The sequence below is a fragment of the Hordeum vulgare genome, chromosome 5H (assembly GCF_904849725.1).
Source record: "Hordeum vulgare subsp. vulgare chromosome 5H, MorexV3_pseudomolecules_assembly, whole genome shotgun sequence".
Taxonomy (NCBI): domain Eukaryota; kingdom Viridiplantae; phylum Streptophyta; class Magnoliopsida; order Poales; family Poaceae; genus Hordeum; species Hordeum vulgare.
The window spans coordinates 340,384,537-340,397,497 of NC_058522.1; the positions used below are offsets into that span (position 1 = coordinate 340,384,537).

Consider the following 12,961-nt stretch of genomic DNA (forward strand, 5'->3'; position numbering starts at 1 on the left):
CTGCCAGAGAGAGCCACAAAAATACTTTCCCGCCGCCGCAAGCTTCTGCCTTCGCAAGATCCCATCTGGGGCACGTTCTGGTGCCCTGTCGGAGGGGGGATTCGGACACGGAGGGCTTCTTCATCAATACCATTGCCTCTCCGATGATGCGTGAGTAGTTCACCACAGACCTTCGGGTCCATAGCTAGTAGCTAGATGACTTCTTCTCTCTCTTGGATCTTTAATACAATGTTCTCCATGATCTTCATGGAGATCTATCCGATGTAATCTTCTTTTGCGGTGTGTTTGTCGAGATCCGATGAATTTTGGATTTATGATCAGATTATCTATGAATGTTATTTGAGTTTCCTCTGATCTCTTATATGCATGATTTCGTATCCTTGTAATTCTCTTTGAGTTGTGGGTTTTGTTTGGCCAACTTGATCTATAATTCTTGCAATGGGAGAAGTGCTTGGTTTTGGATTCATACCATGTGGTGTCCTCAGCCAGTGATAGAAGGGGTAGCGAGGCACGTATCGTGTTGTTGCCATCAAGGGTAAAAAGATGGGGTTTATATCTATTGCATGAATTTATCCTTCTACATCATGTCATCTTGCTTAAGGCGTTCCTCTGTTTGTTATGAACTCAATACACTAGATGCATGCTGGATAGCGGTCGATGTGTGGTCTAATAGTAGTAGATGCATAAAGTATCGGTCTACTTGTCTCGGACGTGATGCCTATATGTATGATCATTGCCTTAGATATCATCATGACTTTGCGCGGTTCTATCAATTGCTCGACAATAATTCGTTCACCCACCGTAATATTTGCTATCACGAGAGAAGCCTCTAGTGAACAATATGGCCCCCGGGTCTACTTCACTTCATATTTTCAGCTCTACACTTTCACTTTGTTGCACTTTCCGCCTTCAGATCTCACCTTGCAATCAATCATGAAGGGATTGACAACCCCTTTGTAGCGTTGGGTGCAAGTTTGTTTGTTTTTGCGCAGGTACTTTGGAGACTTGCCTTGGTACTCCTACTGGATTGATACCTTGGTTCTCAAACTGAGGGAAATACTTACTGCTACTGTGCTGCATCACCCTTTCCTCTTCAAGGGAAAAAACAACGCAAGCTCAAGAGGTAGCATGTATCAAACGTCGCAATGTAACTGGGTGACTATAAGGGTGCTCTACAGATATCTCCGAAGGTGTGTGTTGGGTTGGCGTGGATCAAGACTGGGATTTGTCACTCCGTGTGACGAAGAGGTATCTTAGGGCCCACTCGGTAATACAACATCACAACAAGCTTGCAAGCAATGTGACTAAAGAGTTAGCCACGGGATCTTGTATTACGAATCGAGTAAAGAGACTTGCCGATAACGAGATTGAACTAGGTATAGAGATACGGGCGATCGAATCTCGGGCAAGTAACATACCGATAGACAAAGGGAATAGTATACGAGATTAATTGAATCCTTGACATTGTGGTTCGACCGATAAAGATCTTCATATAATATATAGGAGCCCATATGGACATGTATGTCCCGCCATTGGTTATTGGCCAGAGAGTGTCTCGGACATGTCTGCATAGTTCTCGAACCCGCAGGGTCTGCACACTTAAGGTTTGGTGACGATTTGGTATTAATGAGTTATGTGTGATAGTAACCGAAAGTTTCTTAGAGTCCCGGATGACATCCCAGACATCACGAGGAGCTCCATAATGGTTCAGAGGTAAAGATTTATGTATGTGAAGTCATATTTTGGCTACCGGAAATCGTTTTTTCCGGTAAAGTACCAGGAAGCTTCTAGAAGGTTCCGAAAACTTCCGGGGGAGTCCGGAAGTCCACCAAGGGTTCCACCACGTCCCAAGGGTTTGCATGGGCTGAGGGGAGACGTCGTGGCCTTATTGGGCCAAGCGCACAAGTCCCTCAAGGCCCATGCAGTTGGAAAGGTGGAAAGTTCACCTTTGTATGGAAGGGAAGGAAGGGGACTAGGATTCCACCTCCTCTCCCCTTGGATGCGCCCTAGGGCTTGGAGGGGCTGTTCCCCATGCCCTTCCACCTATATATAGAGAGGAGGGGGCGCCCCAAGAGGACACACGAAGCCCTTGGCGCCCCTCTCTCTCCCTAGATCGTTTTCTCCTCCATTCGCGGTTTCGGTAATGCTAGGCCTAGCCTTGTCGGGATAGCACCACCACCACCGCCACCACGCCTTCGTGTTGCTGAAGAACTCATCTACTACTCTGCCCTCGCTCGCTGGATCGAGGAGGCAGAGACGTCATCAAGCTTTACGTGTGAACGCGGTGGTGCCGTCCATTCGGCGCTCGATCGGGAGTTCGTGGGACGGATCGTGATTGGATCGCGAAGACGTACCACTACATCAACCGCGTTATATACACTTCCGCTTAGCAATCTACTAGGGTATGTAGATGCACTCCCCCCTTTCGTAGATGGTCATCACCATGGGTAGATCTTGTGTGCGCGTAGAATTTTTTTTTGTTTCCCATGCGACGTTCCCCCATATTTCCAGCCCTATAAATTTTTTTACTAGTAGTTTCAAAGGCTAATCAAGTCACGTGTTAGCCCACCCCAACACATATTTACACGACCCAGACAACCCAACCCCCTCTATTTGTTTCTAGATTTGCCACTGGCCAGGACCACATGGCGGGAGCTCCTAATTGGCGTTGCAGGCGCCAATTAGGTAAACTCGCGCTCACAACTTCGAGCTTGTGGGCCGGCCCAACAAGCAACTTCGTTCGTTTTCGTTTCCTTGCGCTGGATTGCTCGGTTAAATGTGTAATACTGTTGATTGGTGAAACCATTTGACCGTTGACTTCTAGAAAATAGATTAAAAAAAGTTCACCGATTTGAAAAATACTTCAAAAGCTAAAAAAAGTTCATCAAATTTTAAAAAAGTTCATTAAATTATAAAAAAATCATTAAATTTAAAAAGAGTTCATCAATTCATAAAAAAGTTCATTGAATTCGAAAAAAAATTCATCAAAGTTTAGAAAAGGTCACGCATTAGAAAAAAAGTTCACAAATTTGAAAAGAGTTCATCAGTTTGAATAAAGTTCATCGAATTGTTTTCATCGAATTTCGAAAACAATTCATTGAATTTTTAATAGAGTTTATAAAACAGAAAAAAGTTCAAATAATTTGAAAAAAATAATCCGTGCATTTGAGAAACAAAGAAAAAGACAAGAAAAACAGAATAAAACGCCAAAAACAGTAGTGAACCGAAACAGCCATGAAAAAGAAAATTAAAGGGAGGAAACGAAGAACTAAATCATTGCGATGGCCTGGTGGTCATTGTGCTTTTTGCGAAGCGTGATCTCGTGGGTTCGATCCGGAATTGTAGCAACATTATTTGATCTTTAACAAAAAGAAATTGCGAAATTGGGCCGGCCCAAACGCCGAGCGGGGCTGCGCGAAACAAAATTAATCAGCTTGTAACCCTTTATAAGTCTTTATATATTTAGCATTTTTTGGGGCCTCCGTTGCCGCTCCAGCATCTCCTGCTGGTAATTTTGGAAGACGATGCATCTTAATTGCTTATTTAATATGATCCCGATACAAGATTACTCCACTGCGCTCAACAACTCCAGCGCTTATTCCATCTCCTACCGTCCTAACTACGAGTACGAACAGAAAAAGAAAACAGCCAGCAACAACCAACAACACACGACCCATGATTGAGCGAGCACGGCCGAGATACTACATCTTTGGCATGTCTTTCCATCCACCTTCTTCGTTCAGAACATGTCGGTGCCATTATCGGCGGCGGCAGCATCGCCCATTCCCTTGCCCACGTCCTTGGAAAACAGTGGAGCGTCCAGCTTCGGAGGAGCCTGCACCACGCCAATTTCACACAAAATAAATTAGTCACACACCCATTATTTTGCTAGCTAACAACTAAGGCCCTGTTTGGAACCACCAAGATTATATAATCTGGTTTTTATAATCTATTGTATTTTCAAACAGGACAGTTTATATTGTAGATTTTATAAACTAGATGACCAGATTATTATAATCTCATAATCTCCTCTACCCCAGCTAAAATGAGATTATGGATTACAAATGACGTGTTATCCTTGTAAACTTCAAGAGAATTACACAGTGCCACCGCCACTTTTCTATTTTTCCTTGTAAAGTGATGGCAAATATGTCATTGTACAATTTATAAGCTGGTTTACAGTTTATATAATCTGGCCTCCAAACATGTCCACCTGGATTATTTTTATAAACTAGATTATATAATCTATGTTCATAATTCAGATTATTATAATCTATTATGGTTCCAAACAGGGCCTAAGACTCTGAACAAATTTCGGTTTTGGTTTTCTTCTATCAAACAGGCATAAGAAACCCGTGTCCCATTTCATCTTTAGGAGAAAGATCACAAATGGTTGGTATTGCTAGCTAGGCATAATAATAATGGAGTGAGTATTCATTACCGTGCCGCGCACAAGAGCCCAGTTGATGCCGCGGAAGAACGGGTGTTGTTTTATCTCGTTCGACCCCTCATACGATCCCATTCTATTCGCGGGATCCCTGTGCAGCAACCTGTAGATCAGCTGCCTAGCTGGGAGGCTCACCTGCTCATCCGCACAGCACCCACGGGCAACCGAGTGAACTTTCCATGTCAGCCAAAATTCTGTTCAGAAGATATAGGAATATATGCTAGCCGCTTTCTTAATTACCGTACCGATATACTTGCGGGGAATCTGATGTCCTTGTGTAGGATGTTGGCAAATGTCCTTTGCCTGGTTTTACCTCTGAAGGGTGTGTAACCATACAGCATTTCATACAGAAGAATCCCTGGAGAACCAAATGACTTCATTAGAATTACCGTATAACATATGCACAAAGAAAGTCCCAAAGAAACTGCATATTTGGTGGAAGAGCTATGTACCTAGCGCCCACCAATCAACAGCACTTGTATGGCCAGCTCCGGTAATAATCTCCTGCAACACAAGGACCAGTATAAGAATCAAATACTCTACATTATGCACAAAAAAATAACGGAGATGTAGCAAAAATGGTGCAGAATAAACAAAAAAACCAAGATAAAATACATACAGGTGCAATGTACTCTTCTGTACCAACAAATGAATTGGATGCTCGCATCGGTTCCGCAAAAAATATGGGTGAACTCCTGCTTTTCCTCCTACTTTTCTTATTAGCTTCTTCTGGAAGAAAGACCTACCAAAACAGGAAAATGCAATTACTTCACCTCACATAACCGATGAATATACTGAAGTCGACCTTCCCTTTTAAGGGCCAGCAATACATAAAAAGTACATGCATGTTTTGTGATTTTATTCAAAGAGAAAGAGCTTCAAAATTAAGTTAACTTCAAATTAAATTTAGTGTCCTTTTACCTGCGGTCTGCAAGATGTCAGGCAAGACAAATCAAAGTCTGTCAGGGATATGTGCCCGTCTCTATGAAGTAAGATATTCTCTGGCTTCAAATCTCGGTAGATTATACCTGAGGATATAAATAATATTAAACAAGAGTAAACATGACACCTTATAAGCAGTACAAATCTAAACTGTATTGTGGCCAGCCCTTTTTTTATTTGGGTAAGGAAATATTGCTTTTAAGGCCTTATAGAAAACATGCTGCACGGGCTAAATCCTTACTGAAGGCGTATGCATTTGAAAGGTGAACATAATCGCCATTAATAATGCTGTGATGTAACACAATCTAAGGGACTTTTATTGGTGTATTGGGAGGGGGGGGGGGGTTATACCTTGACAATGCAAGTATTCAAGTGCAATGACAACTTCAGCTGCATAGAACCTGTCTCAATAATGAAAAATGTTAAATAGTGCCTCTTGTACAACATCTAGAGTGGATAAAACCCCAAAACAATGAAGTGACACGCCTGCGACTGTGATCAGTATCTTATGTCACAAATCACCACACCAGATCTAAGAATAATAAACAGTTTCAGTTATGACCTGACTGCATCTTCCCGTAAAACCTTCTGAGGTTGCCTATCTAGGAGCAGAAAGAGCTCCCCACCAGGGTAGTAATCTGTAATAAGACATATATGTGTCTTCGTCTGCAACATTTGAGCAGAAATAAAATGTCACTCTCTGGTGGAACATGAGAAGTCATGGTGTCAATGAAAGCAACCTCTTTCTAACCCCATTCCTGCCCTCTCTCCCAAACATGATTGAAGGCCATTGGATTGCGAACCAGGTCTTCTATGGTAGGATTTAAACAAAGTAAAAAACTTGGACCTAGTGTGTTTCTTCTCAAATGAGCTTAAAAATTTATATTCAAACTTGGACCTATGTTAAATTGTTCTAGGAATTAGACAAGCTTACTCATCAAGATGATTACACATGAACAAGTACAATGTGATCTATAATAAATTTGCTTCCTTATATTGATGAACAAACCTGAAATGATGCATACAATGTTGGAAGGAATGGATGGTCCAACATATCAAGGATTTGTCGTTCAGCAGTAGCCCTATGGACCTAGAGGCATTATAGTTATCAGAAACATGAAACAATGGCCATAATTAGAACCATATAAGTGAAACCCATTTTCCTATGATAATTAATGTTGTTATCATTTCAAAAGGTGAAAAAAAATCAAACCTTATTGCGGTTAAGCATGACATTTTTATCCATCGCTTTCATGGCAAAGTATTCACCTGTCTTTAGCAGCTCCACCAAGTGCACACTACAATTTCAACAATAATGTACATAGTTTACTATTTGAAACTTCTGATGGCAACATAACTCAAACAGTGCTAAGACTTAAGTTAATTCTGTTTCAAACAAAGTATGATAAGATTTACCTTCCAGTGTCACCAGACCCCAAAGGTTTTACAGGCCTGAAATGTTTCAGATCAATGTTTTCTCCACCCTCACGAACCTACAAAAGAAGCAACACGATCATCACAAAAATGCCAAATGTACGTCTCCAACGATCCCCTGGTTTTGACAATATAGAATACTCCTACGTTACACATATAATCACTGTTCTGTAATGGACTGAATTCTTCAGCAGAATGCATGGGTGGAACTAGGTATATATTTCCATGAACAAAATGAGAGGCACCCAAATCTCTAGTTTCTTTATATAATGCTAGTTTCATCCAGTGACTTTAAAATGACATGCAAAAAGCGGTTTGGTAAAACTATATCATACTTTTTGGATAGCTCTCCATGATGCAGAATCCTTCATATGTGGCTTTGGCAAAACTACTTTTGAGTGGTTGGCCCATAAGTCCTCCGGCCTCTGAAAAGAATGGATGACTGTCAGAACTCCACACATGTACTTGTTTGATCATTAGAAATATACTAGTTTGATGAAGTGTTGGAATAATGATTTTATCTTACCAAATTAGCATCTGGAAGTTCTTTTGCAGCCTCATCAATATTTTCTGCAGTTTTCTTAATCTGTAACATGAAGAACTCGGGTTAGATCTGACAAATTTAAAATTGATTTAAGGTCAATAAAAAATTAAGTGGTCAACTTGGCTTATCCAGACAAAAATAACATAAATCCATTAAAGAAAATTGACATAACATGTTTTGCACGTCTTCTAAAAAACATGTTCCGTGCATTTCACAGAATAGAATGTTGACTCAAAGACTAACATGCCATATGCATAACGATTTACAACTTTACTAGCATTAGAGTTGACTACTTATGGTGCATCATATTACATTATCATGTGATGCCGGTTGATATTAACAATTTTTTGCAAGTTTTGCACTACAAATTCTTGGTGCTGGTAAAATCGTAGCCATTGAAGGCCCATATATCTATTTTTGCCACTTTTCATAGCATATATGCATGCACAAGTAATTTAGATTTAAGTAAAATGGATACGAACCAGCATGACACCCTCTTTTTCGGCAGCATCTCGGACATGCTCAGTTCCATCCAACTGAACCCCAATAAAATACTGGACATCTCCCTGGTCAACAGTCAAAATTGATGCATCTCAAATTACATGCAAACTCCATTATATAGAGTAAGTTGGATAATATTTCCCATATGATGTCCATCGTTATAGTACCTTCTGATCACGCATAGGCTGCAAGTGAAACAGGTTCCAGAATTTTTTACCTGTAAAAGTGATAAACGGCAATAAGTAATTTTAGCTGGATTGTCTACCATTAAGGGACATACTCAAACACAAAAATATCTTAGTGTTAGTAACTGATACAAATATACTGTATCTCAGCCAAACATTTCGGTAAACAGAAGTATTGACAGAAATTGCATGGTATGGTACTCTTGCATGGCATGGGCACGAAAAGCATGTGAAGAGTAACATACCACTCTTTGTATAATTAATCAGCTGAACAGTGACCTCTGTTTGGTTATCTATGGCATCTCTAATTTTCCTCACTGTAGCACGGTCAGTTTCAGGACCTTGGAGAAACCTGCGAGAGGACCCAGGGAAGCAACAAGAAAGTGACGCATTAGTCTTTTGCATGAAACAGTAGCATATACCAATCTACAAATATGCAGAGCAATAGAGGTCCAATATCAGGATTTTTACGACACTGTGTAACCGTTAATCTACAAAGGGCTAAAACTTGCTAAAGATCAGAAAACCATGCCAGTGAAATTGTGCAAAAAATGTGCAAGGCGAGATCACCATTCACCTGCAGTTTCTTCCCAATATTTCTTCACGGCTGTATTCAGTCAATTGCAAGAAACTATCGGATGCAAATATCTGAAACACCGATAGAAAAATGAACACTCATTTTGTTAATATCTATATGAATGAAAAGATGGGTGAGGTAAAAGGTACAGGAGGTCCCTGTGAATCTTACAATAGGATTATCTGGCAATCTTGGGTCAGTAATGACAAAGTTCTTCTCGATACGTTCAAGTGTAGTAGCCAAGTCTATACCCCTTCTCATTTCTTTCCTCCTTAGCTCGTCATCAAAGCTCTCAGGTCTTTCATCATCACTGTCAAGTAGCGGATCTTCATCTCTTGGTTTCAGCATGTTCTTTTCTACATTTCCATGGCCCATACCAAGTAAACTGCAGTCACAGATTGAATAAGACAAGATAAAACACAGGAACATGAAATGAGAACCGAATTAAGAAATGAGATGCTGAAATTCTACCCTTTGACTTGTATCCACGAGCTTACCCCATAAGTGAAAACAGACCCGATTTTCTAGCTTTATTGCCTCCTTCAGGTACTTCGCTGATCTTCTGCAGTGAGCTTCTTGCTCCAGTACGTGAGGTACGTCGAGATCCACTCTCTGAGCTTCTCTTGCCAGTACCATCACCTGTTAACACGCCTACTGATTCCTGTGATTTTCTTTTGAAGGTGCTATTACTTGATTCTGACAATGACCGCGGGTTCTTGAGAGCCAACAGAAGCTCAGACACCGAGCTACGGGCCTGATCCTTCTGCCTAGCTGCAGACATATGTTTTTCTATTCAATATGGAACCAATTTAATTTCTGAAAATAACAAGATCTGCTAACTAGTAGCACTATCTTTAAAAAAAAACAAGGTAAAATACCATCATATTTGATGAGTGACTCTGGCAGTCCATTTGGACGAACAACAGTGTCCTTGTTCCCTTCAGTGTATTTACTCACTTCCACTTGCATCCTGGAACAGCAGCATGAATGGTAAGATATATGTATGTCTAATTCGCGGCACTCGTGTAAGGGGAGAGAGGAGAGGTGACCCTATGAACTTGAGGACCCTGCCATCCTCATCCTTGATGGGGGCAATGGTCAGCAGGTTCCAGAATGCCGTGCCATCCTTCTTGTAGTTGAGGACACGGCCGCAGTAGTTTGATCCGTCGGCTAGAGCCTGCCTGATCTTTGCGATCTCCGCCGGGTCGGTGCCGGAGCCCTGGAGGAAGCGGCTGCACAGCACAATTGCCGCATTTCAACTCCATGGATTCCTGAGTTTTGTGATGAAGGAGGATAGATTGAAGGGATGGATGGATGGATGATGGATTCGATACCAGTTCCTTCCGACGACCTCCTTGGAGGTGTAGCCGGTCATGTTGAAGAAGCCGGCGCTGGCGTACATGATGGGGTGGCCGGGGCGGCTGGCGTCCGACACGACGAAGGTCTGCTGGAACGCCGAGAGCGCCGCCCGGAGCTCCTCCGACACCCGGGGGATGCCGCCGCCGGCGACGGCCTTGTCGTCGGAGCTGCTGCGGGCGGAGCCGGCCCCGGAGCTGCGGGCGGAGACGCCCTGCGGCCGGCCCGTCTGCTCGTTGGTCTGGAGCACGAGGCCCCACTCCGCCGCCCGCTGCGTCGCCCTGTCCACATCCTCGATGTTGTCGTCGTCCTGCCTGAACGGCGAGGCGGTGGCGGCGGGGCGGAACGCGGCGGGCGGCTCGGCCGCGGCGGCGGAGGGGTTGAAGACCTCGAGCGAGCCACGGGAGTCGCGCGGCAGCTGCTGCTTCGGCCGCTGAGGAGGCTCCTCATGGCCGCCGCCGCCTCCTGCACCTGCACCCACCACCACCACTTAGCATCAGCTACCTACCTAGGTAAGTATACTATACTCCCTCCGCTATATCAAAAGCTAGCAATTCGAAAAGAAAAGAAGAAAAGGATTATACTACGTCAAGCTAGCAATTCCATAGAAATTGAAGAAGCATTTTGCCTCCCAAAATCGTTTATCATACATTTAGGACGCTGCGGATTGATCATTCAGAAACCGGCCGATGGATGGATGGATTCGTGGGCTTGTGATGTGAATTATCACGAACTGAATGGGACACATTAGTTAATTAAGGTCTAATCCAAATAGTGTCATCCGCGGCTGCCAGCAGCACTACCATTGGGAAGCATGGACGGACGGGTACGGGTGGATGGATGATATTGTTCGTGCGTTTCTCTATCAAATCAGTCAGCTGGAGCACTGTGGAGCGTGCTAACTATTTCTTTGTGCATGTCATACTACATAAGTACTCCAGAAATGGGGCACTTGTTGTTCCTCCCGTGGACGGGACTGGTGGTTGAGCTGAAAAAGGCGGCACCCTGCTTAATTACCACAGAAAGTTAACTGGATTCTCTATGCATGTCGATCGATCTGCATCGCTTTATTCCCGGACCATGGGATTCAGATACCACAGCATCGATCCCCAGGGCTGTTGAGATATTTTCTGTAGCTAGAGTGAGTGCGACGCATGTCGCTCCACTGCTAGTCGGCTGCTGGTGCAAGTCGGATTGCAATCAGTTAACTACTGTTTGTCTCTAATGTGAAGTGTTAGTACACTAGCTAGCTAGCACCATCAGCAAGTGGAGTGAAAGCCATGTGAAGGTTGAAAGTGACGATGAAGAGAGGAAAGCACAGCAGTACCGCATCCTCCAGCCGGGCAAGTGTGTCTTGTCTCATCCACATGGGTATCATACTCATGCTCATCCATCCAGCCAACCCAATGGAAGCAAGCAAGATCGATCCACGCCACGGAATTTGCTGCCACCACACACATACACAAACATGCGTGTCCCTCCTCCTCCTCTCCTCACCCTCAGCCTCAGGGCATCACACCTCTAATCAGGCAGCTACCGTTGCATTTACACTTTTCCGTTTATCCGGTTCTAGTTCCTACTTCCTACCCCCTCCGTAAACAAATATAGGAGCTTTAAGTATTTTACTCGGTCCAAAAATAAACTGCCAAAACGCCTTACAATTGTGGACAGAGGGACTAATCTTTTATTTATTTCCTTTGGGCGGACCAGATAATTCAGCACGAATTGTTAGTCCGCTGCTGGCTCGTGTAGGTACAACAAGGCTATCAATCAATTAATTCAGTCCGAATAATTAACAGCAAGGTTGTCTAGGTACACTGAAATACTAATCACAAGAGTGATACTCATACTAGTGGCTGATCGAGGCGAGTCAATGGATTCTCAACCGCGTGCACACCTGAACATCCTAAGCTTAGGATGTAATTTAGGGTCAATGCAAATCTAAATATCTGAAATAAACCACACTGGCACTCATGGGAGCAACACCGCGCGCGCAGTTCTACGTCCTAGCTAGCACGTCTGCTCAAATTTACCGGCACCGAATTTGAATCAGACTAGCTGAGAGCCTGACTCTCGATTCAGAAAGTAAAGAAGAATGATGAAGCAGCATCGAAATCTATTCAAAGAAAAGCAGCATCGAAATGGTTACGGCGGTACCTTTGGAAGCCATCGTCAGTAGTACGAAGCTTCAGCTAGCTAGCACTCCTCCTTCCCTCCTCTTCTTCCTCGGGCTCCACGCGCGCGTGATCCGAGAAACCAAGACGTGCTACGTCCTCAGCTCTTCATCTCCTCATATTTTATTTATTTACTGGGCACCGGAATCAGCTACGAGGAAGAGGAAGAAGGGTTGCTGAAGAGGTCGAAAGCAGAGCAGCTGAGGCAGCAGCAATTTAACTAGGTAGCTACAGCGGCGCGCCGGGGTGCGTGAACAACGTTACTAGCATGCATGGGCGGGCCAATCTGCGAGAAGCGATCTGCACTGTACAGTATATGGCCGCTCAGAAGACCGTGCGGCATGGTCGCGGAGGGAGGAAGGAATTGGGGGGCACCGGCACCGGTACCGCTACTGCTACTGCTTCTGCTTCTGCCCTGCTGCCGTGATGGGCTAGTTGTTCAGCCGAGGCAGACGACGACGGGCTGGGGCCCGGGTTCCAGTCTGTCCACGTAGTACGTACGGGATAGTATCCCACACTCGCTTATCTTGGCTACAGATGGATGGATCGATATGGCTTGGGAAGGAGACATGAGCAAGGAGGCGAGGCGGAGAGGGGGAGGCATCCACACCCGTCGCTGTCGCTTTGTTTTGGCGGATTGGTCGCGGCCAATCTCGATCTGACCATACTTCGTTCCACACTCTGTCCATCGATCCATCCATCGTCTTCCATTGATCGACCCATTGACGAACCAACCTGTTTGGATTTGAATGTTTAGATTGATTGTTTTTTAAGAGCATCTCCAACAGCCGCGATATCCGC

General features: G+C 43.9%; 1 protein-coding gene across 2 annotated transcripts; it reads right to left on the bottom strand.

Annotated features, from left to right (window-relative positions):
• Positions 1–3,512: 3,512 nt before the first annotated feature.
• On the bottom strand, positions 3,513–12,592 carry LOC123453041 (phototropin-1A). Of its 2 annotated transcripts, none has more exons than XM_045129803.1 (23): positions 12,144–12,592; positions 9,965–10,457; positions 9,680–9,862; positions 9,509–9,600; positions 9,128–9,401; positions 8,802–9,015; positions 8,631–8,701; positions 8,299–8,405; positions 8,036–8,085; positions 7,850–7,933; positions 7,350–7,409; positions 7,159–7,248; positions 6,806–6,882; positions 6,603–6,687; positions 6,399–6,479; positions 5,952–6,055; positions 5,741–5,790; positions 5,369–5,475; positions 5,067–5,189; positions 4,900–4,951; positions 4,693–4,805; positions 4,442–4,582; positions 3,513–3,835 (listed from the first exon to the last, which is right to left on the bottom strand). In XM_045129803.1, exons 1-23 carry the CDS (start codon positions 12,154–12,156, stop codon positions 3,740–3,742), a joined length of 2,760 nt encoding a protein of 919 aa, XP_044985738.1. In that variant the 5' UTR covers positions 12,157–12,592; the 3' UTR covers positions 3,513–3,739. The 2 variants fall into 2 exon arrangements, with proteins under 2 accessions (XP_044985738.1, XP_044985737.1); XM_045129802.1 differs by lacking the exon at positions 12,144–12,592 and adding an exon at positions 10,637–10,936.
• Positions 12,593–12,961: the final 369 nt, after the last annotated feature.

Bases quoted from the DNA above. Each gene is read 5' to 3' on its own strand.
- LOC123453041 (XM_045129802.1), bottom strand. From the start codon at position 10,661: ATGATCAATCCGCAGCGTCCTAAAT. The intron at 9,863-9,964 runs GTATCGAATCCA...TGTGCTGTGCAG, and splicing joins GAGGTCGTCGGAAGGAACTG to CCGCTTCCTCCAGGGCTCCG. The intron at 4,583-4,692 runs GTACGGTAATTA...GCGGATGAGCAG, and splicing joins GATTCCCCGCAAGTATATCG to GTGAGCCTCCCAGCTAGGCA.